This window comes from Lepidochelys kempii, chromosome 11 (genome assembly GCF_965140285.1).
Source record: "Lepidochelys kempii isolate rLepKem1 chromosome 11, rLepKem1.hap1, whole genome shotgun sequence".
Classification (NCBI taxonomy): domain Eukaryota; kingdom Metazoa; phylum Chordata; order Testudines; family Cheloniidae; genus Lepidochelys; species Lepidochelys kempii.
Genome location: NC_136390.1, coordinates 28,688,083 through 28,715,980, shown reverse-complemented (window position 1 = coordinate 28,715,980; position 27,898 = coordinate 28,688,083). Strand labels below are relative to the sequence as shown.

Genomic DNA, 27,898 nt, shown 5'->3' with positions numbered 1-27,898 from the left:
ATAGTATCAATGCCTCTCTTGAAATAAACTTCTAGCTTGCTTTCAATCTGTAAAGTGTTTTAATACTTGATTACCAAAATATATTTTCACTATTTAATTTTAGAAGTGCTTTTAATTTAAAAATCTTTGAACTTCTGTCCCTGTCTTTTTCTGTTAAGTTGTACAGTTCTTATAAAGAACTCCCCACTTTTGAAATTGTTTTAGATTTTTTTGGTTTTTTTGGGTGAGATATAACACTTTGTAAGGTAGGCCTAAAACTCTTGACGATGTCCATAGAACCTTATTTAAACTGTAATATTTTCCCTTAAGGTTAATTGAACTTGCATGACTATAAAACTCTTCTTTCGATTTTCTTAATTCACGTATTCAGCAGTAAACCAGAAGAATCAACTCCAACATCTTCTGCTCCCGCTATTGCAACAGAAATTACAGATACCACGGGTGCCGCCGCCGCCGCCACCGCCGCCGCCGCCGCCACCACCACTAGTGATGTTGAAACTGCCGTGGCTGCTCCTGCAGCCACTGCCATTCCTGCTGTAGCAGCTGCTCCTGAAGCTGAATCTTCTACAGTAGCTGCTGTTGTAGAAAATGAAAGTACAGTAACTACAACAGCTGAGGAACAAGTGCAGCAAACTACTACCGCCGCCGCCGCCACAACCATCGCCACTCCTGTTGTACAAGAGCAGAATGTAGAAGCTGTGACTAACACTGCAGAGGAAACTTCTAAACAGGAGGCTTCAGTGGAGTAAGTAAAATCCAATAATCTGGCTTAATCTGAGGTTTTTTAACGTTCAGAGTTGTGGGATTGTAGTTATATTGGAGGTGGCTAAACTTTTCGTTCAGATTTTTTTCAAAAGAAAAAAGAGAATGGAGCAAAGCTAGTGGAGAGAAATGGTTAAGAAAAAACACAAGGGAAGAAGGCATTTTAAATGATTTTTTAAAGGCCCCCTCGTCTCTCTCGGGTCATTCATTTATTTGCCAAATTTAATTGGGGATTGTTGGGACCCATGACTTGTGATTTTTGAATTTTATTTTAGAAAGATAAAGAAAGGTTAGGTAAACAATATTAAAACATACAGCATACAGACTGCCATTGTGAAAAGTGAGTTAGACTCTTTGTTTTAAGTATTCGAGAATTTTAGCAGGCAGCATCATCATGGAACACCCAGGTGCTCGTATGTAATTTTAGAATATACATTTTTAAAAATACAAAACTAAGAAAAAACATGTAGCCCACTCTGAATAGGCTGTTGTTTCCAACTAAAAAATCCAAATCAAATAAACCCACTAAAGTTGGTATCACACCTTCCCAACTCACTGCAACTACTCTGTCTTCCATCTCTCGCCAAAAGCCTGTAAAAACAGACAAGTTTTGTAGTGTACTTTGAAGGTCAATAGTTTTAGGCAGGGTTACGAGTAATTGAAAGTCAAGACTCTTTCACAATTAACACCCCATAATGTGTATCATTTTATTTTAGACTAGCAAATTGTAATTTTTATATAAAGTATTAATTTCCATCTTATTAAATTATATTTTTGAAAAATATTTCTCAAGAAATGTCTGTTAATTGGACATCTCTTAAATTGATAATGACTCTTTTTGGTTTAAATGAAAAATAGTGTATTTACCTAAAGTATGTAATATTTTGTCTTTAATCCTTAGTGTTGCTCCCAAAAAAGAGGAAGAGGACACCCAGCCAGTTAAAAAAACATATACATGGAATACGAAAGAAGAAGCAAAGCAAGCATTTAAAGAACTGTTGAAAGAAAAGGTTTTTTAAATTGAATCAACTGTTTAAACTCTTCTGAATTATTTGCCTGAGAAATTACTGATTTATTTTTTTAAAAAATTAATTTTCATATTGGAGTAAATAAGGAAAAAGAGTGTTATAGAGGAAGTGTACTTGTTTAGGCAATTTTTATATATTGCCTGTGCTTTTTAAAAATACATTTGTGTGTAATCAGGAGCTCACAGCTCTTCTCCTTCCTCTGATTTCCCCCAGTATAATGCAATTTTAAACTCATAATTTTGTCCAAAATCTAGAAATTGATGATTTTTAACTGCCATATGAAGATATGGCAGAAAATTATCAAGATGCCAACTGACAAAGGCAAAAAATGTCACTGTTTAACAGCAGATGTTTGAACAAGAGTGACTTTCACATTAAAATACATTTGTCTTCAACAAAAATCCATTTCCTTTTTCCTTATTATAATTACTAAAGCCACGCATGTTTAGACAGGTTCTCTTTTACGATCCATCCTTTGTGAAGTCATAATTCTGTTATTACATTCCACATTGTTATGGAAATTACAGTAAATGTTATAATTCATTATTACTTCACTGCAGGATCAAAAATATGGAGCCCTATAGAGTTGTCCTTTGGCATGCTTTCTAAATTTCCCACCATTGTTCAAAAGGTGGAGGGTATGGTGAGAAAAGAATAATCTCAATGCTCAATTTCCCTCTCAGTCTATTTATTGATGATGCTTTCTGTAGCGTTCCCAAGACTCTAGTGTCCAAATGCAGTAGAAGAGTGCCTGAAAGAGAATCAAACGGTAGAAATAGTGATGATGATTCTAAAAGTGCCCCATATCTCTCTTACTGACTGACGTATGAAAACATCACTTTATTTTTACTAACATACGTAGTTATTATGAAGGGGTAATAGTCTGTCTCTGTACAGCTCTCTTGTTAACATCCGTGAGAAGTCTGCTGTGCCTCACCACACAAATGAAATACTTCAATCTAGTCTGTTTATCAGTATTTCCAAAGAAACCGTATCACCTTAGTATGTTGGTACCAAATCTAGTGGTTACATTATTGATTTAATGTCTTCACAGCGTGTACCATCCAATGCCTCATGGGAGCAAGCTATGAAAATGATCATTAATGATCCTAGATACAGGTATTGCTTCCTCTCTTCTCTTTAATCTACATTGTTTGTCACAGACTTAATGTATATATGCTTTGCCCTCAGCAGTGTCATATTTGAGCACTGAAATGGGATTTGATCAAATACTGACAGTTCCTACACCAAACCAATTGTCTTTTTTGAGTCTGACCTGTTACTAAAGTAGCAAAATACCTTAGGAGCTGCATATGTTCACCAATGAACAATGGAATGGTACATGGTCTTAAAGAAAAGATGTATTAGCAGTAGTAACTAGAGTTAAACTAATAGATGGTCTTCACATTTTTAAAAATCTTCATATTTATGTTTGTTATAATGGAGATGCTGAGAACTTTTAGGGCCATATTTTCAAAAGAGGTCATTGCTCTCATTGGGAGCTGTTCTGTGCTGAACAGACTTTAAAATTTGGCTCTACATTTAATGTCCAAAATGCAGCCTGAAAGTAAGACCTCTCATGAGGCTATTTGGTAGTATGTTATAAGAAAAGTTATTTTGGCTTAATAGACTTTATTTAAAGACATGAAAGCAGATACGATAGCCTGAGTATTAATTTAGTTCTGTAGTGTAGGCTTCACTTTGTTTCACCAAACTTCTGTTAACTTTTGTGTTTGTATTTTATTCTGTATGTAAATAAATTGGCATTATTACTTTTATTTTCTAATTCCCATTTTGTGTACTTAAAATCTTGTTTTTCTTGCTGTTCAGTGCATTGGCAAAGTTGAGTGAAAAAAAGCAAGCCTTTAATGCTTACAAAGTCCAGACAGAGAAAGAAGAAAAAGAAGAAGCAAGATCAAAATACAAAGAAGCTAAAGAATCCTTTCAACGTTTCCTTGAAAACCATGAAAAGATGACATCTACAACAAGATACAAGTAAGATCAATTTAATGTACCACAATGACCCTTCTCCGTTTCAAGTTCAACCTTAAATTTACTTGGCTTGGTCTCTGGTGAACTTGAACCTTTGTATAATGTTTCGTCTTTGAAAAATCTAAAGTCTTGTCTACACTTAGTGCTGCAGTGAAGACACGACCTACGCTTCTTCTGTCAGCTTGGTAATCCACCTCCCCGTGAGGTGGTAGCTAGGTCAACAGGAGAATTCTCCTGTTGACCTAGTGCTGTCTACACCGGCGGTTAGGTTGGTTTAACTATGTCATTCAGGAGTATGGATTTTTCGCACTAATTTCCGACCTAATTATCTGTTGTAGGACCAGGTATGATGGGGCATAAATAGAGTGATAGCATTTGAGTTCAAGTGTCTAGAAATGAAGGTAATACATGACAAAACACTTCCATATTTTGATTTAAAAATAAACACAATAGTTCAGTGGTTTCGGGGGGAGGGATAGCTCAGTGGTTTGAGCATTGGCCTGCTAAACCCAGGGTTGTGAGTTCAATCCTTGAGGGGGCCATTTAGGGATCTTGCGAAAAAATAAGGGACGGTACTTGGTCCTGCTGTGAAGGCAGGGGACTGGACTCAATGACCTTTCAAGGTCCCTTCCAGTGCTCTGAGATAGGTATATCTCCATATTATTATATTATTTCCTATACATTAAATTTTAATCCTTCTATTTCCCAGTATGGTGTTAAATTTCATTTTTTGTTCAAGAAAACAATAGAATACTTAGGGCACGTCTGCACAAGCACTTGTGCAACACTCGGGCAGGCCACGGAGTAACTGTACGTGCACACCCTGCTACTGCGCTCTAAAAGTTCCCGAGTGCACATTGACGTGCAGTGCTCACTATGAAACTGTTAGTGCACGGTAGTAGGGTCCACACAGACACTTAGAGCACAGCATGCGTTAACACTGTCGATTTATATCCTATTTTGCCACTCAGTAAGCTTTGGTGCAGACATGCCCTTGGTGGCCTTACCCATATCACCAGGCTGATAACTAGAACGAGTCAGGCAAGTTACAATTCTTTTCTCACAATAATGAAAGAAATATATAATAGGAATAAAACTGAGGTTAGTTACATTGTTTGTTAGTTACTTGGCAGTGTCATGTAAAAATTAATGTCATTACGATCAGTATAAAAACATAGCATTATAGAAATTAAAGAGTTATGTCAAAGGAGAACTTATTTTTCTGACCTATAACCATAAGAGTTCAGAGTGGGAAAAATTTTGTCATGTATAAATTGTGAAACTAATCTGAAAATAGTTTCTGATCCCAGTTGCCATTGCTGGTATTCCTGATGCCACAAATGATGCAGTTTCATGAGCAGTAAGTTCAGTGCAGAAGATTGCAAACAATTTTCTTTATGCTGGTTTGTTGCAGAAGAATATTTTAATATTTAATTTTAAAAATGATATGCAGATCACTGACAAACTGCTCTTTTACAAACAAGTCTTTTGTACAGTTTATTATACCTCATCAAATGAATTGATTCTAGAATCCCAGTTTACTGAAGTTATCAGCAAAAGATTTAGAGCAGATTGATGGAATTTTTTTCAGATGGAGCTAATTTTTGGTTCATTAGCCTTCAGTGTTCCTTTTAACAATGAAAGCAATAAACTTTTTAGCTTTTAATTCAAAATGTAAATTGTAGTTGATTCTGAGATGCAGAGGTTGTCAGTTCAGGAGGCCCTGGTTGTGAATTTGCTTCTTCTGGTGTACTGTCAGATCCAAAGATTTAGCATTTTGGCATGAAAGAAGGCTAAATATTTCTTCTTTCTTTTTTTTTTTTTTAAAGCCAACTCTTTGCCAAATACAAAGCATTGATTAAAAAAAAAAAAAAAGACAACTTTGGTTTATAAAGCTTCTTTTCCTACTTAGATGTTACAACTATCTATTATTAAAATATATAAATTTGCAATGAAATTGTATTGGTGGAGAATCACAACATAGCATGAAACCTGTTGTCACCCTTAATGTTTTTAATCTTTATGATTTATTCTTTTTTAGTATTCTAATTCACCCTGTCCAGAAAGCTGCTGTTTGAACTCTGTTAGTTTGTATGTTGTCCGAGATTAATGATTTTCGCATGATGATAGAGTGCAGAGTGCATTTGTATTTTTGCAGTAGTAAGAGTGCTTACTTGCATTATTAAATATCCAGAAAGGCAAAGCAAAAATCCAGTGCTGGTCGTTTTTCTCAAATGTGAAAGTAGACCGAGTTTAGAGGGGCGGGAAATTATTCCTACTCACCTCTTCTGAGTGGGTAGCCTTACCTGGTAAACTTCCACATTATTTTCTGTGGCACTTCCAACTGAGCATGATTACTTGATGGTACCCACACCCTAATCATTGCTGTTAACTTCTTTTTCTAGCCTATGAATTAGTCTCGTAATTTTTGTGATGGTAGTTATGAACGTGAATTTATTCTTTTCCCTTCAGCAAAGAAAGCTGTGCATTGGTATTCCTTTTCTATTTGATTTTATGGATTAATATGTGAATCTTGGTTTAGTATTCACATGAAACAGTTGGCCCCAGGATCAATGTGGAGTACAGTTTTTATAAAACATTTTAGAGCGCAAAGCAAAATCATTGCTGAATCCTGTGGCACTATTAACTTGTTCTAATTAAACAGTTATGTCAATTCCAAAGGCCTTCTTTACTTCTGACTTTTTATTTAGGTGAACATATTTGCTTGAGCAATAAATACAAGTTAATAGACCACTAAAAAATGTGAATGTCTTCCAGTGATGTGGGAGTTGCATTGGCTTGTTTCTCTCGGACTTGTAAGAATACAAATACAAAATCTAACTCCACCACCCCTCATCTGTTGCACCCTGCTTGTTAATAGGAACAATTAAAATCTGAGCAACAGGGAAATAGATGTCTTAAATTTTGGAGCCTTTTCAGGACTTTCAGAGTTCTGAAGATTCTAAGTGTGTGTGTATATTAAAAATAGTTTCTAGCTCTGCTAGTTGTGAAGATAGTGGGATTTAGTTTAAGTGTGAAAATGTGTACTTTATTGGCTGCATAGTTACACAGGAACATAGTACCAAATGCAATCAGTACTCATCCTGTTTATTTGCATGTGCTGATAACTTTGAAGCCAAAATACAGATTTTAAGGCTAGAAAGGCACCCTTGGATTATTTAATCTGACCTCCTATATATTATAAACTAAAATTAAATTGAAGTAAGTGTGTGTGTGTGTGAGAGAGAGAGAGAGAGGGGAAAAAATAGTAAATGTAAATTTAATTGGGATTTGTATATTGTGCCTGTCAGTCTTTAGGCTTGTAACCAATATTACCATATAACCCCCTGCCTCCTAAAACCTCAGATAATTAGTCATCCACACTTTAGTTTCTTTCAGTGCTGCCACACACTGCTACTGGTAAAACAGGTGACTCTTGTATTCAGTTCTGAGCATCACCAATTCCAGGCTGTAGCAGACTAAGGCCTGGTGTACATATACAGTTGCAGTAGTTTAACTAAAGGTGCAGTGTTGTATCAATTGAGTTAAAACAGTGCAACTTTTCTGTATGGATATTCTCTTACATTGTTTTAAAAATGGCTTACATCTGTTATTTAGCAGGGGCACTCTAAACCAATGTAAGTGTCAACCACAAAGATGCACAGGTTTAACTTTACCTGGAAGTCAATAATGGGGAGCTCGTGCAAGTGATGTAGCATAGATGTTAAGGGCTGCACCTGGATGCCCAAACAGAGTCATCCAGGCCAAGCCATTACCACTAGTCTCAGATCATTTTACAGCAAATGCCACCCCCACCCCTCACGCCACTCATCCGGTTCCCTCTTGCTTTCCCTTAAATCTCATAGTTTCTCTGGTTTCATTCTCATGGATCCTTCCAATCTATGAGGTTAGGCAAAAGCTTACATACTGGATGGCTTATTTTTATTGAGCTCTTACCTGTGACGTAGAATTAAAATATTTACATTAACTTAATGTAAGATACATATTTCTTAAATTCTTGTTCACTGTCCAGGGAAATAACTAAAATGTAATCTTTATGCATAGTTGGAAGTAAATAAACTTGTTTGAAGTAATCCACACCACTTGACCCAAAGAGAGAGATTTACCTGAATGTTTCCAACTAAAATGTGAAGCTTTATGTAGAGACTACCACCGCTATATTTAAATCAGTTTACGCCAATAAGTGAGTATATGTATCTCTTTTGGTGGATTTTTTTATATACAGAAAAGCTGAACAAATGTTTGGTGAAATGGAGGTCTGGAATGCAATATCAGAGCGTGATCGTCTTGAAATTTATGAAGATGTCTTGTTCTTTCTGTCTAAAAAAGAAAAGGTAATTTTTCTTTTAGTTTTCAAGGTTTATCTCAGAGAAAACAATTTAATCTGAACCTATTGAAGAAAGTAAAGAATTTTCTAGGTTGTTTTGAGTCTAACTTTTCTCTTGCCAGTGACTTAGGAAACCCCATCTAGAACTGTTTTACATTGTACAGTATGTAATTATCATTTCCCTGAAATAGGCTTATTAACTTCATGTTCCCACAAAGAACAATCTGCTCAATGTGGATATTGCATAAGTGTATATAATGGCTTTTGTTCAAAAGTGCTTTCTCATACTCTATACTACATATTGAAACAAATTATGGTCCAGAGCCTCAGCTGGTATACATCTGCATGTTTCCATTTACATAGCTGAAAATCTGATCTTTTTATATATATAGTATGCACAGTTAACCCTGTACAACATTTTAAGGCACAAACTGAAGAACAATGTCTATAGTTTAAAAATGTAGGGAGAATTTAGATAGAAATTTCACTAAAATAAAATTTATCTATAACTCTAGGGTTAAGGTCCGTATTCTTGCAAAAAAATGATCATGCTTTTTGCGGATTAGAAGTGGTCAGAACCTAAGTTTTAGGTTTCCTATGAAAAGCAGCTCCTCCCCCAACACAGTGAGCCCCATGGTTCAGCACTGGTTCTTTACACTCTTACAGTATGTCTACACAGCAGCTGGAAGACACCCATTTACTAACTCTGCTCAAGGTAGCATGCTAAGAATAGCAGCATAGCCAGAGTGGCTCAGGCTAGCAACCCAAGTATGTACCTTAGTGATGAGGTGGGATTGTATTCAGGCAGCTAGCCCGAGCTGCTGCCTGTGTTGTCACGTCCACACTGCTGTTTTCAGCATGTTAGTTCAATGAGAGCTAACACATGTATTTCAACCTGAGTCGGGAATTCACCACCCAGCTGTTGTGTAAATATATGCTTAGGATAGTAGTCCCCAAACTCTTGAGGGTTGTGCCCCCTCTTACTACACACACGCACACACACACACGCCGGAGCTGGGAGTGGGGCTGTGGATTGGGGTGAGGACAGGGGTAAGAGGTCCAAGCTGGGGGTGGGTATGGGGCCAGGAGCGGGGCTAGGGATGGAGCTGCAGCCAGTGGCCAAGGCTGTGGGCGGGAGAGAGCAGAGACGCAGCCAGGCCCTGGTGGTGGCCAGCAGCTGGGTCCGTGGCCAGGTGTGGCTCTGCTTCTGGACTGGGAATGGAGCCGTGGCCAGGAGCTGAAAGAGGGGGCAGGGCTAGGAGTGGAGCTGCAGCTGGGCCTTTGTGGAGGCTGGCAACCAGGCCCCAGCCTATGTGGAGCCACAACGTGGCAGAGGGCAGGGCCATAACAGATCTGGGGCCATGGCAGGGCTGAGTGGTGTTCCCTTCCCACCTCCCTGAATGTTCCTCGATGCCCCCCAGAGGGGCGCGCCCCACAGTTTGGAGACCTCTGCTTTAGGGTCTGTTTACATAGCTCATGTGGGCTAGCCCACATGAGCTAACTCAGGTTAAAATAGCAGTGAAAACACAGCAATTTGGCTTTTAACTCATCAAGTTCAATCTCAAATTCCCCTATCAGCTTTAATTTGAGCTGCTAATCTGATTTTTAAAAGCATCATTGCTATGTCTTTGCTGCTGTTTTAACCTGAGTTAGCTGTTGTGGGTTAGCTAACCTGAGATAAGGTAACATTTTGTGTGTGCTTCCATCCCTACTTTAAAGAAGAGTGCCACCACTGTATCATCAGTAGTCTGGAAGGTCTGGGGTCTCTAGCCCAGAGGCAGTCTGCATGGTGGAGCTGCCATGGACCCTAGAAGCCCAGGGAGCTGCTGATTGAAATTGACATGATTCTTGCCAATTTCATTGCTACTATTCAGGGAATCAGGAAAAAAAGGGCAAATTTTGAAATACTGAAATTTCCTGTGAAAACTGAGTTTTGGCCAGCTCTGAATGTGACAAGATTATGTACAAGGTGGTATGGCCATGAATTCAGATGATTTTAAAATCTGTATATATTATTTTCTGTTTGTGTGTCCAAAATTTGTCATTTTCTTTCTATATAATCAGAGGGTGATACTTGATCTTATCTGATGTGGTACTCAAGGAAAATCAATGCATGGCTGATTTATTTATTTATTTCGCCCTGACTACTTGCTTCAGGAGCAAGCCAAGCAGTTACGAAAGAGGAATTGGGAGGCTTTGAAAAACATTTTGGACAACATGGCTAATGTAACATACTCTACCACTTGGTCGGAGGCCCAGCAGTATCTGATGGACAATCCTACATTTGCAGAGGATGAAGAACTTCAGAGTAAGGAGGGGGGAAAAAAAAAAGTGGGAATCTCTTGAAGAGGCTGTGGAACTGGTTTAGTGATGATTATAAATAGTTAAATTTTTTTTGCCAAATCAGCAACTGCTAAATGACAGCTGCCAGCAACTTATGTGAAATCATAGGACTGGAAGGGACCTCGAGAGGTCATCTAGTCCAGTCACCTGTACTCGTGGCAGGACTAAGTATTATCTAGACCATTCCCGACAGATGTTTGTCTAACCCTGCTCTTAATCTCCAATGATGGAAATTCCACAACCTCCCTAGGCAATTCATTCCAGTTCTTAACCACCCTGACAGTTAGGAAGTTTTTCCTGATGTCCAAACTAAGTCTCCCTTGCTGCAATTTAAGCCCAGTGCTTCTTGTCCTATCCTCAGAAGTTAAGAACAACAATTTTTCTCCCTCCTCATTGTAACAACCTTTTATGTACTTGAAAACTCTTATAATGTCTCCTCTCAGTCTTCTCTTTTCCAGACTAAACAAACCCAGTTTTTTCCATCTTCCGTCATAGGTCATGTTTTCTAGACCTTTAATCATTTTGGTTGCTCTTCTCTGGACTTTCCCCAATTTGTCCACATCTTTCCTGAAATATTGGGTCCAGAATTGGACACAATACTCCAGGTGAGGCCTAATCAGCATGGAGTAGAGTGGAAGAATTACTTCTTATGTCTTGCTTACACCACTCCTGCTAAGACATCCCAGAATGATGTTCGCTTTTTTTTGCAATAATGTTACACTGTTGACTCATATTTAGTTTGTGGTCCACTATGACCCCCAGATCCCTTTCCACAGTACTCCTTCCTAAGCAGTCATTTCCCATTTTGTATGTGTGCAACTGATTGTTCCTTCCTAAGTGGAGTACTTTTGCATTTGTCCTTACTGAATTTCATCCTAATTACTTCAGACCATTTCTCCAGTTTGTCAGATCACTTTGAATTTTAGTCCTATCCAAAGCACTTACAATCCTTCCCAGCTTCAGTATCTAAATCATCGATGAAGATATTGAATTGAACCAGACTCAGAACTGATCCCTGTGGGACCCCACTCGTTATGCCCTTCCAGCATGACTGAACCACTGATTACTACTCTCTGGGAACAGTTTTCCAACCAGTTTTGCACCCACCTGATAGTAGCTCTATCTAGTTTGTATTTTCCTAGTTTGTTTATGAGAAGGTCATGTGAGACTGTATCAAAAGCTTTACTGAAATCAAGATATACTACGTCTACCACTTCCCCAGGCTTGTTACCCTGTCAACGAAAGCTATCAGGTTTGTTGGACACGATTTGTTCTTAACAAATCCATGCTGACTGTTACTTATCACCTTATCTTCTAGATGTTTGCAAATTGATTGCTTAATTATTTGCTCCAGTATCTTTCCAGGTATAGAAGTTAAGCTCACTGGTCTAATTCCTTGGGTTGTCCTTATTTCCTCTTTATAGATTGGAAAAGGGCAAATATAGTGGGAAGATTTATTTGAAGTATTTGACAAATATCCCTTATGCAGTCTTCCCTGTTTCATGGCTATCTTTGGCAATGTGAGCGATAACGTAAGTGCTCTTCTCCTCAGCCCAGTGTTCTTTATGGAAGTCCTGTATTCGTTAATGACTAGGATCTTTCAATTCTTCTGTGTAGCTTCTATCTTTCATCACTACTAGATAATGCCCTCCCATTATTACACTTTAGTGATGAATGAGGAGAGAAGCTGCTAACAGAAAATTATCAGGTAAGAAATTTCTCAGTCAGAAACCTTTTCTTTTCTCCTTTCTAGATATGGATAAAGAAGATGCACTGATTTGTTTTGAAGAACACATCAGAGCTTTGGAAAAAGAAGAGGAAGAAGAAAAACAAAAGAGTTTGCTTAGGGAAAGGCGACGACAACGTAAAAATAGAGAATCTTTTCAGGTTGGTGCAACTTTTTTATCTTTAGAATCTAACAGTTTTCAAATATTCCAGACTTTCATACAGTCTTTTTAAAGTAAGGGTACTAGGTTTTCTTGGCCTGTCTAAAATATACGGATAATTACATATTCCCCTGTGTAGTAAGTCAGTTTCCCCATATAGCAATGAAAGGAGTGACACATTTTAATAAGTAGGAAAATGTAATTGGAATGTCGGAAGAGGGGATGAGGGACCGCAGGGACAGGTGTTGTGACTGAAATTATTTTTTTAATTGTGTTTTTTAACAAATGATTAGGTTTCAATTTTAATAGTGTTTCTTTCAATCATTATAACATGAAGTATGTGAAAGCACACTTTCAAATATGTGAAAACGGACACTTTTATTCCATCCTATTTTGCAGTTATTTTTGGATGAATTACATGAACATGGGCAGTTACATTCAATGTCCTCCTGGATGGAGTTGTATCCAACCATAAGTTCTGACATCAGATTTACTAACATGCTTGGTCAGCCTGGTAAGACTACTTCCTCTTCCAACAATGTAGAAAGTGATACAGGTACAGAGACTGTAGATTTGGGGCAAAATAGAAGTGTGATGTTTATTTTCTAATTTATTTTTTAAAAAGTGCAGCTCTTTGGTTAGAGCTAGCTTTTGACTTCTCTAGTTTTTTCATTAGGATCAACTGCACTTGATCTTTTCAAGTTTTATGTTGAAGATTTGAAAGCACGTTACCATGATGAAAAGAAGATAATAAAAGACATCTTAAAGGTGAGGAAAAATGTGCTTTCCTTAATAAGAGTAACAAATCTATCATTTACATTTATTAAACTGCTAATGTAACTCTTTGACTCTGGGAGTTGGGATTTCACGTTGCGCTAATGCAGTGTGCATTAGCGCTAACGTGAGACTTCCTGACCCACCTGGTGCCAAGGAGGTAACTCTCTTGCAGGATAAAGGATTTCTGGTTGAAGTGAATACTACTTTTGAAGACTTTGTTACAGTCATCAGTTCAACTAAAAGAGCAACCACTTTAGATGCTGGAAATATCAAACTGGCTTTCAACAGTGTAAGTTTTAACATTCCCTTATGTTCATATTAAGAAAATTGTTTTAGAAAATTTGTTTTTATCAGGGCTTGCCTACACAGGGGTCTGAAAAAGCCACCCCCCCCTGTGTGATGTAAGTTACAGCAACCACACCCCACCCTATGTCAGTGGAAGATGCTCTTCCACTGACATAGCTTCTGCCTCTCGTTGAAATGGAGTAATTGTGCCGACAGGAGAGCACTCTCCCATCAGCATAGCGCGTCTTCACCAGACATGCTACAACAGCACATCTAGCTCAGTAAAGTAGACTTGCCCTCAGAAACTGAAATATTTTCTCTGCATCATTTTAGGTGTGTTTTATGAGTACTTTGATAAATATAGTGTGTAAAATAAGCTGCTGATTAAGGGTGCGTTTCTTGATATTGCCAGTTTTGAGAATTCAGATTGGAGAGGCACAGTTCTTGTTCAAAATCTAAATAATCCATTCTAAAGTACAACTGTAGAGTAGGGATTCAACAATGTCTTTGTATTTGTAAGCTGATGCTTCCTAATGAACTTACATTCAATATTGGCAAGTTGTAACAATCATTCTCTATTGCAGTGGTCTCCAAAATTTTTGATTGCGCACCCCTATCAGTAAAAATTTTTTGAGCATGCACCCCCAATATATGCATATTTATTTATGTATAAATTATATACATGTACTACTATACTAATATATTATGTAAATTATAAAACATACACAAAAAATAGAAGTTGAAAAACGATGAGATAGAGATGAAATAAACAATATTTTTAAAATTTATTTTATTGGTACAAAAAACCTTTTTGCTCTCACTAAATAAATTATTAATATTTTTAGTGAGAGCAATGTGATGGAATATGCTTTATTTTTGAAAATCTTGGTTTAACACTTTGTGATACAGCGGGCGCTCAGGGTGGGGTGCAGGGTCTGGGAGGGAGTTAAGGTGTGGGAGGGTGCTTAGGGTGGGGATGCAGGAGGAGGCTCAGGGCTGGGGCAGGCAGGAGGTGCAGAGCACTTACCTGGGGCAGCTTCTGTTTGGTGGAGGGGGTGTGCAGGTGGCTCTGCGCAGTGCAGCACCACCCCCATGGCCACAATTCTGGGAGCTGCTCCCCCCTCTCCCCCCCCCGCAGGCAGGGCCACCCGGAACGCAGGGGCTTCAGGGTCCTGGGCTAAGGGGGCCCCGGGGCCCTGGCCTGCAGCTCTAAAGCCCCTTTCGGAATGCAGCCCTGCGAGCACGGGCCGGAGGACTCGGGAGGAGCAGGGGCAGCCACGCAGCCAGCAGCTGGAGAGAAGCGGTGCTTTCCTGTTCAAAGCGCTGTTTCTCTCCAGCCGGCTTTGAAGGGGAAAGCACTGCTTCTTTCCAGCCACTGGCTGCGCGGCTGCCCCTGCTTCTCCACGGGCTGGAGGACTCGGGGCCGCCTCCTTTTTTTTTTTTTTTTTTCCTCCCCCCCCACAGCGGTGCTCCTCCTGCTGCGCACCCCACTTTGGAGACCACTGCTTTATTGTGTCGGCTGTGGACTTCATTGAGGCTTTGTGAGAAAAGAACAAATATAAAATTTAAGGTTGAGTAATGGAGCAGATAATGTAAACAGGCACAAACAAAATGGTAAAAAATACCAAAGTTGAAATGTCTTGAGGCAAAACTACATGCTACCTAATTATTACTGTTCCTTCCTTATGTGGATGTTACTGTCACTTGAATGATTTCATGACTTACTTTCTGTAGTTGCTGGAAAAGGCAGAAGCCCGTGAACGTGAGCGGGAGAAAGAAGAGGCTCGCAAAATGAAGCGGAAAGAGTCTGCATTCAAGAGCATGTTAAAACAAGCTACACCCCCAATTGAATTGGATGCTGTCTGGGAGGATGTATGTATTGTCACTTTTCACCTTATCAGAAATATTGTTTGTTAGTGGTGTGGTTTGCATACAGATATTTTATGAATAAGCTCTCATATCTCATAGGCTCCAGCTCAGTGTTATTGCCATCAGTATAATTTACACACATGAAAATAGTTCTTTCCCATCTTTTAAAAGAATTTCCACTGAACTGAGGTAATTAATTTATTCTGCAGTACTATTTTTAACTGGCGAAACGATTATTCTAAAAATCTAGTTCCCAGGACACAGTTGTGTGAAAGGCAAGCAGTTCACCATAAGTACTTAAAAATCCTATAGTGTTGGTGATACTTATACAAAAAAGTTTCAGACCATTATGTAGCTCTTTTTCGTTTTCATAAGACATTTCTGGCAGGGAAGTTCTTCTGTGTAGATCTATTTTAATAGCAGGTGTTCACTTTGCTGTTTATTTAACTGATTATTCTGCATCATAGGTTGCATTCTGGTAAAGTGCAACATCTGTTTTAACCATAATTATATGGATAGTATTCATACCTTTTTTTATAAAAATTTGTAAATATTGTAATGAAAAACATTAAAATATTTGAGGTTTATACAGTGCCCAAAGTTTTGAGGTTAGAATTTAGGAGAAATGTGAGTACAGTTGGGTGAAACACTTTGGCTCAAATGGTAAACACTTGTATCATTTCCTCCAATATCTTAATACAATATGTTCATAGATACTCATTCAATTCAGATATAACATACTTTTAATATACACTTCTTTAATTATTAAATAGTTAGTAAAATTCCTCAAATATATACAAGTAGCAACTGGGCTATAAATGTAATTTGTAATAAATGCTGTGGAAAGTATCTTCAAAGAGTGTATTCTGGGTCATATTTAAAGTTTCATTGCTCTTCAATTTTAGTATATGTTTTTGAATCAAAATACCAAAGTAAAAGCACATGAAAAGATGGGAGTTGCCTTACCAAGTGCGGGGTCAGTTCTAACGAGCCAATTCAATTAAGGTGGAAGTGGCTAAAGGGACAGCTCCCTTGAAACCACTGTGAACTGTGTGCACATGTTCAATGATTAGAACTTGGCCCGATACGTTGACAGGAGCACAAAAATTGTCTAAAAATTTTCAACAATTTTGCCCTCTTGCATCTCAAGCAACAGAGTATATTTTTAGAGGTCTTGTATGCAAAAATGCATGCTCTTTAACTGAGAATTAGTTGTACAAATTTTCTCCAAAGCTGTATTTAGCATTCAGTTACTTTATTTAATCAACTTCTAATAATTTTTAGTGCACACATGGATGCGACATCTGGGTGCATCATAAAACAACAAGCATCAATTGTTTAGCTATGTGTGAAGAACCATTACAAGAATATGGAAAACTTCAAAATATTTTATCAAAACCCCATTAAATATCATATTGCTTTTTCTCTGCATTTCCTTTGCCATTGTCTTGTCCATTGTTGCTCTGTCATCAACATATCTATCTCTTTATATGAAGTTTGTTTTCCTTCACATCTGGTACATGAAGTGATGTCACAATCTGCTGTATGATAGGTGTTTCAAGCTAATAGTGGTATGTCAAATGATAGCTCGTCAAATTGTTGACTACAATGGCAAGACTTAAAGAAGAGAGCTGCTATTTCACACACTTAGAATGATTGGAAAGAAAATGTAGGAAAAATGCATTGTTTGATGGAGGTGTTCAGCTGACTTTCGTGTGTGTGTGTGTGTGTGAGAGAGAGAGAGAGAGCTTAAGTTTTAAGTGGGGTCAGAACACTACTTATTTTAAGCATAGCAGAAGTGAACTGTTAAAGATGTTCACTGTTAGCCATGTAAAAAAAATGAGAATGAGTCTAAACCTTTTAGAAGAAACATAGGTAGATACCTGAATATGACCATCTTAATCTTTGGACATTTGGAAGTGTGGAGCACATTGTATACATGAACTTGTTGGGGTGAGACGTAAATTCACCCTGTAGCAGTAAAATTTGTTTTTCCATTTATGAGATGGTTTGTTTTACTTCATTGTTAAACGTATGTGTGTGTCTGTCTGTCTTTGTAGTAATATTTCATTATGTAAAAACAACGAGGAGTCCTTGTGGCACCTTAGAGACTAACAAATTTATTTGGGCATAAGCTTTCGTGGGCTAAAACCCACTTCATCAGATGCATGGAGTGGAAAAAAACAGTAAGCAGAATATATATTATACCACATGAAAAGATGGGAGTTGCCTTACCAAGTGGGGGATCAGTGCTAAAGAGCCAATTCAATTAAGGTGCAAGTGGCCTATTCTCAACTGTTGACAAGAAGGGGTGAATACCACGGGAGGGAAAATTTACTTTTGTAGTGCTAATGAGGCCAATGCAATCAAGATGGCCCATTTCCAACAGTTGACAAGTTTGTGGTGTTCCTTTTCATATAGATCAGAGATAGATTTGTGAAGGAACCAGCATTTGAAGACATCACTCTAGAATCTGAAAGAAAAAGAATCTTTAAAGACTTTATACACGTACTAGAGGTAGGTTTTAAATTTGTTTTTCATAGCAATTTTGTAGCAGTTTTTTGTAAGGAAAAAAAACTTTCCAAAACTGTACTGAACTCTTATTTTGTGACACAAATATTAAAGCCTCAGTCTGAAAGTAATGAAGTGTATTATGGTTAAGCTATTTTTCATGTATTTTATTTTTTTGTGTGTGATGGAGCTGTTTTCATCTAACTTCCCTTTTCATACACCACATTCTGAAATAGTTACCTTTTGGGATAAAATTTTCTTATCTGTGTAGAGTTTGAGTTATAATACTTTCAAAAATTCAATCTGTTTCGAGCTACAGATGGCTCAGCAGGCTGATGTAGTTTAAAGAGTAAACTGCAACTTGTTTTATTAAAATTTTATTTATTTGTTTATTTATTTATTTTAAAGAGATTTTAAATTTGAAATTTTGAAACTTCAAATTTGGCATTAAATAGGTCTTAATGAGCAGTACATACTTTGCCAGATTTGGGGGGAGGGCATTCAAATTAGTAATGTTTAAAAAATGCAGGACTAAATATGCATAATGGGAAACATAAGAGGTTTGCATCCATTTTCAAAGTGTGATGCTAAATGATTCCTGACTCTTTTAATGCTTGATTTTACAACTTCAATGGTGTATTAATGACAGTTTCTTTACATTTTTTAAAAATTAAATTTAATGTTGCATATTAGGAAAGGTTACAAACAGTAAGATTTCAAATGTTACATTATTTTAACAAATTGATGTCTGTGAACATGAGTGTGTCTTTTGGGCTGGTGCTAAGAAATTGGTCAATTTACAGCATGTTCTTTAAAACAATTATAATGTTTGGATTATTTTATACCACAGCACGAGTGTCAACATCATCATTCAAAGAATAAGAAACATTCTAAAAAGTCTAAAAAGCATCACAGAAAACGGTCTCGCTCCCGTTCGGTAAGACCTTTCTTAGAATAATATGTGAAAACTACTTTTACAACACATTGTCTTGCAAGGCTAATATTAAACTCAAAATGTTCTGTTTAAAGGGCTCAGAGTCTGATGATGATGATAGCCATTCAAAGAAGAAGAGGCAACGCTCAGAATCTAGATCAGTTTCTGATCGTTCTTCCAGTGCAGAATCTGGTAAGATATTTTCCCCATTCCTCTGTTGAAACCAGCTTTGTCATGATAATGTTGGGTCTTAATGTTTTATTGATACTTACTTACTTTTTTGTATTGTAGAGAGAAGTTACAAGAAGTCAAAAAAACATAAGAAGAAAAACAAAAAGAGAAGACACAAGTCTGTAAGTACAGCTTATTAGGGCTGTCAAGCGATTAAAAAATTAATTGCATGATTAATTGAGCAGTTAAACGATAATAGAATACCATGTATTTAAATATTTTTGGATGTTTTCTACATTTTCAAATATATTGATTTCAATTACAACACAGAATACACAGTGTACAGTGCTCGCTTTGTTTTTTTATTACAGATATTTGCACTGTAAAAAACAAATAGTATTTTTCAGTTCACCTAATACAAGTACTGTAGTACAATCTCTTTATCATGAAAGTTGAACTTACCAATGTAGATTTATGTACAAAAAAAATAACTGCATTCAAAAATGAAACAATGTAAAACTTTTAGAGCCTACAAGTCCACTAGGTCCTACTTCAGCCAATCACTCAGACAAACAAGTTCGGTTACAATTTGCAGGAGATAATGCCGCCTGCTTCTTGTTTACAATGTCACATGAAAGTGAGAACATGTGTTCGCATGGCACTGTTGTAGCTGGCATTGCAAGTTATGTACCATATGCACTAAAGATTCATATGTCCCTTTATTCTTTAACCACCATTCCAGAGGACATGCGTCCATGCTGATGACAGGTTCTGCTCAATAACGATCCAAAGCAGAGCAGACCGATGCATGTTTATTTTCATCATCTGAGTAAGATACCACCAGCGGCAGGTTGATTTTCTTTCTTTGGTTGTTAGGGTTCTGTAGTTTTTGCATCTTAAGACTTCTGAAAGCATGCCCCAAACCTTGTCCCTTTCAGATTTTGGATGGTACTTCAGATTCTTAAATGTTGGGTCGAGTGCTGTAGCTATTTTTAGAAATCTCATTCGTACCTTCTTTGCGTTTTGTCAGATCTGATGTGAAAGTGTTCTTAAAACAAACAGCATGTGTTGGGTCATCATCTGAGACTGCTATAACATGAAATATATGGCAGAATGCAGGTAAAACAGAACTGGAGACATACAGTTCTCCCCCAAGGAGTTCAGTCACAAATGTAATTAACACATTATTTTTTTAAGGAGCGTCATCAGAATGGAAGCATGTTCTCTGGAATGGTGGCTGAAGCATGAAGGGGCATAGAAATGTTTGGCATATCTGGCACATAAATACCTTGCAATGCCAGCTACAAAAGTGCCATGTAAATGCCTGTTCTCACTTTTGGGTGATGTAAATAAAAAGCAGGTAGCAGTATCTCCCGTAAATGTAAACAAACTTGTTTGTCTTAACATTTGGCTGAACAAGAGGCAGGACTGAGTAGACTTGTGAGCGCTAAAGTTTTGCGTTGTTTTGGTTTTTTGTGCAGTTATGTAGGAAAAAAATCTACATTGTAAGTTACACTTTCACGATTAAGAGATTGAACTACAGTACTTGTAAGAGGTGAAGTGAAAAATACTATTCCTTTTGTTTATCATTTTTACAGTGCAAATATTTGTAATCAAAAATAGTAATATGAAGTCAGCACTGTACACTTTGTATTCTGTGTTGTAATAGAGATCAATATATTTGAAAATGTAGAAAAACATCCACAATATTTAATAAATTTCAATTGGTATTCTATTGTTTAACAGTGCGATTAATCGTGATTAATTTTTTTGAGTTAATCGCGTGAGTTAACTGCAATTAATTGACGGCCCACTTTTTATTCTAGAGCTAGCCAATGAATACACTTAATACTCTTGCTTTTCACTTAATCTTTGAAGGTACTTGTAATCAGCCCTTTTGCCTTATAATATCATTACATGAAACCAGAGAAATGAGGAGTACTGGTAGCTTAACAATAACTTCCTGTTCTCCACACATACACTTTAAAGTACACCATTTCTGAGGGTTCAATTCTGAGTATTATAAGGCCTTGCTTATGAGGTCTAAATTTATTTATAAGGGTAAATCTTGCTAGAGTGATGTAGTTTGGTGCTCACTGATTGCCCCCATGGCCACCCTCAGGACTGTCATTATGGCAGCCATAGGGAGATGGGAGTCCTTTTTTGCTCTTGCCTCATGCCAGGGATCACTCCCTCCTGTCTGTTCATGTTCCAGAGCTATTTTGGGAGCTCAGATACAACGTTGATTAGAGCAATGTAAGAACTCAGAATACATGACAACATAGCTGTTATCTTACCTTTCTTTCTGTATAAGATTCAGGACTGGTGAGTGCCTGTTGGCATGGGGAAGGGAAGTGTTTTGGGTTTACTGATAAATTAAGGTGGTCACATTGTCACATAAACACAGGGTACTTTTATGATTTTGTATTTTCTGAAGTTGCAAAATTTAGCTGTTCTCTTTTGAGAGTGGTAGCCCTCACAAGAGGCCCTCATATGGGGTAAACACTGTTGAGTAAGGTGTGTGGCATACAATTTTGGTGATTCAACAAATCAGACCGTTGTGTTAACTGCCACAGGAGGGCCAGTGATCAGTGTGAAAGCAATGTTGCTTTAACATTTCAGTTGTATGTATTTATTTATTTAGATTTAAATAATAAATGCTCCTATCCAAGGCTGTAGGCACCCTAGTGTAATTATTATTACTGCAAAACATCAAGAGTATTCAGGTATGACCTCTGCCAGCAGCTAGCTATAGAGATGTGGCTTTCCAGCCATTCCCCATGCCAGGAAATACACCATCAACCCTTTGCAAAAGCCGTATTGAATAGATGACTTCTGCAAAAATACCTGATTGGTCAGGAAGCATTTAGTAGAGCCTTGTGTGGGTCCTGCGGACCTGTGGGATCCCAGTCCCACTGCAGGGCTCTACACTAGTCCCACTGTAGGGCTCTAGCATCTCTTGTGACCTAATCCCTCATATGTATGATTAAAAAGCAGAAGAGTAGGGTAAGTGTTCCTCTGCCCATTTTAGTTGTTGCTATGTTTCAAGTTGACGTTAGCCTACCTATCTTTCTTTTTAAATCATTTGTCAATGCATTTGTCTACGTATTGGCTTTCTTCTGCTGTGTTAATGGTATTTGGCTAGTTAGTTCTAAACAAGAACATGTTAAATAAGCCAGTTTGCTTATATGTAACCCGATAATGGAGCTTTGCAGAGTTTAGTTGTACTGAGGTGTGGGTACACTCACTGTGTACATTATACAACAAGTTAATAAAATAAATATTCTGAAGCTTTAAGAATTTTTCCCATTTGTTGACTTTATTTACACAGGATTCACCAGAATCTGATACTGAACGAGAAAAGGATAAAAAAGAAAAAGAGAGAGAGAATGAAAAGGATAGACCTAGACAAAGATCGGAATCAAAGCATAAATCTCCTCCTAAAAAACGGCCTGGAAAAGATTCTGTAAGCTTTTTTGGTTTCATTTTGTGTAATGTCTGTGAGGTTTTTTATTTTATTTTGGCTAAATACAATATGGTAGCTTTACAGAGCCACATAAAAATATACAACTAATTAAAGAGTAGCTTGCTAATTTATAAGCTAAGGATTTATTTACAGTGATTTTTATCTGTAATGTACCTACTGTTCCAAGAAGATTTAAAATTATTATTATTGTCTGTTTGGGGATCTGTGTAGCTTAGTAATTCTGAATGTGGTTTTGTGTAGATGTCACATTTTCATTTTAAAGCTGTATTTTAATGATTTGGTGCCAAAAAAACCCCAAAACTGAAAGTGAAGTACACTGATGTTCCACTACTTTCCTTAAACATTTGGGTTTTGGGCCATAGTCCACATAGCTCGCATGCTACGATTGTATTCATGTTTAAACATTGTTGATCTTTTAGTATAGAACAGGGGTAGAAAACTTATTTTTTGTCAAGGTCCAAATTTCTTAGTCAAGGTATAGTCAAGGTCGAGGCTCCAGAGAAAATAATAATAAAAAAATTATGATAATGATAAGTAAATAAAAAAGATTTGAGGTCCATTCAAAAGGGCTTGGTGGTCCAGACTTGGCCCGCCATCTGCCTATTGACTACCCTGGTCTAGAACCTGACAGACTAGATTTGATGGAACAATCTTTCATCTCTGGGTGTAGCTGTCCTTTTCCCCACTGTTGATTTTAGCACTGGTGGAGCTGCACTGGAGCTAGACCAGTGGTGGAAGAAAGTGCTAATGGAGGTAAGTGGTTCTTGGGCCTTTTTGAAGGCAAAGAATGTTGTTGAGAGCACTTCCAGGGTCCACATTCAGCTATAGCATCCATTCTGAGTAACTTGTATTTTGGAGACTATATAGACTGGATTTTCAAAAGAGACTAAGGGAGTTAGGTAACTGAATGAGAAATTCTGTCAAGCTCAACACTGTTGGCTCCTATTAGGGAGAATCTTGTAATGCTGTCAATGAGATGTGTAGGTTTCAACTGTACCCTGTTGTTCAGTCCTTTCACAGACAGAAGTCTTTCAGAACTCACTCACCCTCCTCCCCACAGAGATAGTGGTAATTCATTGGGATGTGTCCTCCCAGAACAATCCATTTTGGTATCTAACACCCTTAGGTGCCTTTGAAAATCCCAACCATACATCCTATGGGGTGGGGGACATACTGTGTTGGGAACATGGACCCAAGATCTGTCAGGCCCTGTCTACATTAGGCTTTTTTGCTCAAAATCGCCCACTCTTGTTTCTACTGGTAGACTAATGGTGGATGCATTAGTGTGGATACGGCTCTAGACAGCTGCTGGTGTTCTGAATAGAGCTGTGTGAATAATTGATTGTTTTTGGGGGGGAGGGGAGGGAGGGTTTGTCAATTTGTGGGGGGGGGAAATAGATTTCTGGGCAAACCAATAACTATTTTTTTCTTTTGACAAATCAAAACATTGGGAAATCATTTTGGGTGAAATAAAACATTTTATCTTGACAAAATTGAAATTTTTTATTTTTATTTTGACAATTTTAAAGGGTCTTTTATTTAATAAAATTAAAGGCAATTTTTAAATGAAAATTGGTTTGAACTAAAAAATCAGACTGTGTTTCAAACATGTTGAAATAAAGATCATAGAATCATAGAATTCTATGATGTTTAGAAATAGAAATAGAAAAAGATGTTTCTATTTGTTTGGAAACTGTTTCGGTTAAAAAAAAAATATTGAAACTGACATAAATTTGGAAGATGTTTTAGTGTTGTAAACTATGGCCCAGGTCTAGTACTTGTGAAGACGTGCTCCATAGCAGGGTTAAACAATATGGTGGTTAAAACACAAGCTGTCACCTAGAACGTTGTCTACTCCAGAGCTTTCACTGTTGCTACCAATATTGGTAGCAGTGATGAAAAATTTGTGACAAGAAATCTAGTGTTTAGACCCTCCTTGGGATGCTTATCTTCTGAGAACAGCTGCACACAAGTATATCACATATTGCACTGTGGGATGTAGGATTAGAATTCAGCAAATGTTTTCATGTTTTCATGCTATATTGCTTCACTTGTCAGTTCCTTTAAATATGGAATGTATTCCCTTGATTTTCTAGCTATATTTCCTAATGAAGGCCAGAAAGCAGTATTGGAACACATGCAATAACTGCTGTGGGTGAATTACGGTGTGTTCTTGTATTCTTTGCAGGGTAATTGGGATACATCTGGCAGTGAACTGAGCGAAGGGGAATTAGAAAAACAGAGAAGAACCCTCTTGGAACAACTGGATGAAGATCAATAAGAACATTATTTATACCAAATACATTTACAGTAGGATTTAATAAAAGAAACTGATGTCTAATTCAGGACATGAGTTCTGATATTCTGAGTTCCATTGTTGAAATAACAGTGGGTTTTAATGATACTGCATAAATAAATGCATTCAAGTAATATCATTATAGGGCCTGGCATCAAATCTAGAAAAAACAGGAAATTCAGAGTTAAAGTTGAAGTTCTGTTCTTGACTTGCTAGGTAGCATATATATTCTGTACACCCTCGAGCCCTTTGATGAATGGAAGTTGTTTCACTTCTGACTCTGGGTCCTGCCTACTCTGGCCAGGGAAAGTATTAGCACCTTTCTAGCAATCCATGTCTTAAACGCAGTCCTTTCTGGAAAGGTGCTAAACCTGTTTTTACAGGCCAGTGGAGACAAGCTAAATTTCCTTTTTGGAAAGATTCAAAATGTAGTTTCTTGTGGTTTAATTGTCTTTGTGTGTTTGTTTTTAATTTTTTTTGGCAGGAGGAGGGAAATGGAGAGGGAATAATGAATCCATTTCTTGATTTATAGTAGTACAGAGAAGCACCAGAAACAGAAATTGCTTTGTGCACTACATTACTGGCCAAACTTATGGTTTTGATAATTTGTATTAAACAAAAAATGTGACGTCCTGGCTGAGACTTTCTATGTCAAGTTTCATCTTGGAGTGAATTTTTATGGTAAAGTTTTAAACCCTTACAAATAGGTGTTTACGATGGAAGTCTGCTAGGCCCTTCATTACAGTGGTACTAGAGGGCGCTGCTGTAAAATAGCCACCACTTTTATTAAAGTAAAACCTGATATATATATGTTAAAATGGCTGAGGGCATTATTTCAGCATTTATCTTGATAAGAAAATTTAACATAAAATCAACTTGTAAATTAATTTCAATATGTTGCCTTAAGGACCTGCTGAAGAATGTACCACCAAATTTTAAATAGCTGTTGCAATATTAATGTAGAAAATCAATGTTGTTCTAAACCTTTTTCTTTAAAAAAAGAAAAAAAAAAAAAACCCCTAAAAAAAAAAAACTAGTATTGTTTTTAAAAATTCAGCTTTTTTTTTTTTTTCCTCCTCCCTCCTTTTGGTAGCCTCTGACCAGTTTTGCTTTGAGGAAAAGTTCTACTTTCCCTATTCAGTGACAAGTATTGACTACTGTGGTACACATTCTGAAACCTTTCTGATTGGAATATTTTTGTACATTTTTATCAATTATTAAATTTTGTCCTCTAGCGTGTACTGGTATTTATTTCTAGTTTTAAATACTCTGTACAGCTCTGATTGATGGAATTAAGCAACATGTGTTCACTCAATTTTTATTTTGAAGACTGTGCACAGAGTTTAGCTTCCTTTTCAATGTATTAATCCCTTTTTCTAATACATATGACAAATGTTACCAGTACATGAATGCCTAAAAAGCCCATTTAAGATCAATGCCTAGAACTGCAGCATTCACACAGAATATTTTCAGTAGGATGGGTAAGTGAGTCACACTTTTTAAGGTTGCTCTTTGAGACTGAAACTTTTCAGTTGAAAGAAAATATTGGTTAGAGACATACTTGGTCTGCTATATTCAAGAAGGAAATGACAGGTTTTTGTACTAAAGAATATTCAGTATACACATCTAACATTAGAAACGCTAGTCATCCATCACTACGTAACATACCTGTGAATCACTCGTTACTGAAGAAATACCTTATATGACTTTTGCCAAGGAAGGGTTTGAGGTAAAGAATTCAAATACGTTGTATTTTATATATAATAAAATGTTTCATGCTAAATATCCAAAAAACTGCAAATGAACTAAAATGTTGGCAGTGGGACTGTTCCATATTTCTGCACCATGCCCAGCAACTATCCGAAGTGTGGAAAGTTGCAGGTTAGTCTGTGTGTCAGGAATTGAGCGCTGATCATGGGTATATGGCTATATAAAATTACAGTTAGATTTTAAATATATATATTTTGCTAACCTTGTAAAATTCACTTTCCTGTGTTTATATTTTAAAAAAAGCAAATACATTGGTATTGTAACAATTAGGTTAACTCTATAGTGAAAAACAAAACACAAAATTTTGGGGTGATAGTACACAGTTCATCACGTCTAATACTTGGTTTTACACTGACAGAGATTTGAGGAAATGTTAAAGGTAGCAAATTAGTTTAGAATTTTTGACAGGTAATAATGGTTTTGAAAACACATTAGAATTTGTGTAAAATACTTTTATTGCCTAGCATAGTATACATGAAGAAACATGTTTCTAAGTAAATATTACTTTTAAAAGGTTTGTCTTTATTTTTCCATTAAAAATAAAAAATGTAACTGTAAATTATTCTAATGGAATGTATTTCTTTTGTATTTCTCAATCAGATCTTGCAAAAATCTTCCCAATAGGAAATACAATCTCATTTAAATCTGTTTTGGCAAGGCACAGCTTGTTTTCTGATCTTGAGGAAAAAAGTATTTTTCCTCCTCCCATCTCCTCCCCCCTCAGAAAAAAGTTTTTGCAGCCTCATGTTTTTCAGTGGATGGGACTGTTCCTTCCTTGTGTGATAGAAATACCCACAGGCAGAACACTTCCCATCTACTCATAAACAGCAACAACAAAATTCAGTCTTAGTCTTTCTTCTTCTCAAAAGGCATCACAATCCCTTGCTTTCAGATTCTGTAGTTGTCTTGAAATTATAGGGATTACTGGCAAAGTAAATTTAGTTTTCCTTTTATTAATAATGCTATTGATTACTAAAACAAAGCATGTTTAAAACTCTAACTCAGTGTTTGATTTGCTATTTGTCTCTTTTGCACAATGATCAGGTTGACTGAAAGTTAGCTTTCCCGTTCGTAGTCAGTTTCACTTGAATCCGCCTATTCTGCAGGGCTATCTTGAATCCACCCTTCCCCTCCCCCCCCTTTTTTTTGCGGGGTGGGGGATTTATTTTGTTAAATTTAAATTTTTGAAAAAGGGCTTAAGGTTTGGTTACAAGAGGTTTTCTCTTAAATTTGAGCTTTACCACATTTTGTTAAATTGTGTTATCACTTATGCCCCTTATTACATTTATGGCATAATTTATTCACCACCACCATAAATAACTTGTCTGCCATTTTATTATTTTAATAGATTAAATTTTGCTGCAGAAATATTGTGTAAATAGATGTGCTACAACATTTTTATTCTTTTGCAGTGTATTTCTCATAATCAATTTTTGCCT

General features: G+C 37.0%; 1 protein-coding gene across 9 annotated transcripts in view; it reads left to right on the top strand.

The window, feature by feature from the left end:
- The window catches only part of PRPF40A (pre-mRNA processing factor 40A), a 45,828-nt gene extending 19,904 nt beyond the window's left edge, over window positions 1–25,924 (top strand). For 2 of the 9 annotated variants that reach the window (XM_073305496.2, XM_073305493.2), the window contains exons 10-26: window positions 371–745; window positions 1,664–1,772; window positions 2,845–2,909; window positions 3,621–3,785; window positions 8,029–8,137; window positions 10,288–10,438; window positions 12,227–12,360; window positions 12,759–12,873; window positions 13,024–13,127; window positions 13,309–13,425; window positions 15,156–15,293; window positions 17,712–17,807; window positions 18,652–18,738; window positions 18,831–18,927; window positions 19,027–19,088; window positions 22,238–22,372; window positions 24,582–25,924. In XM_073305496.2, coding sequence (XP_073161597.2) covers window positions 371–745; window positions 1,664–1,772; window positions 2,845–2,909; window positions 3,621–3,785; window positions 8,029–8,137; window positions 10,288–10,438; window positions 12,227–12,360; window positions 12,759–12,873; window positions 13,024–13,127; window positions 13,309–13,425; window positions 15,156–15,293; window positions 17,712–17,807; window positions 18,652–18,738; window positions 18,831–18,927; window positions 19,027–19,088; window positions 22,238–22,372; window positions 24,582–24,674 — 2,152 coding nt within the window. In that variant the 3' untranslated portion in view covers window positions 24,675–25,924. Of the gene's footprint in view, window positions 1–370; window positions 746–1,663; window positions 1,773–2,844; window positions 2,910–3,620; window positions 3,786–8,028; window positions 8,138–10,287; window positions 10,439–12,226; window positions 12,361–12,758; window positions 12,916–13,023; window positions 13,128–13,290; window positions 13,426–15,155; window positions 15,294–17,711; window positions 17,808–18,651; window positions 18,739–18,830; window positions 18,928–19,026; window positions 19,089–22,237; window positions 22,373–24,581 lie in introns of all 9 variants that reach the window. The other 7 variants (XM_073305491.2, XM_073305490.2, XM_073305494.2 and 4 more) reach the window with 5 other exon arrangements.
- Window positions 25,925–27,898: the final 1,974 nt, after the last annotated feature.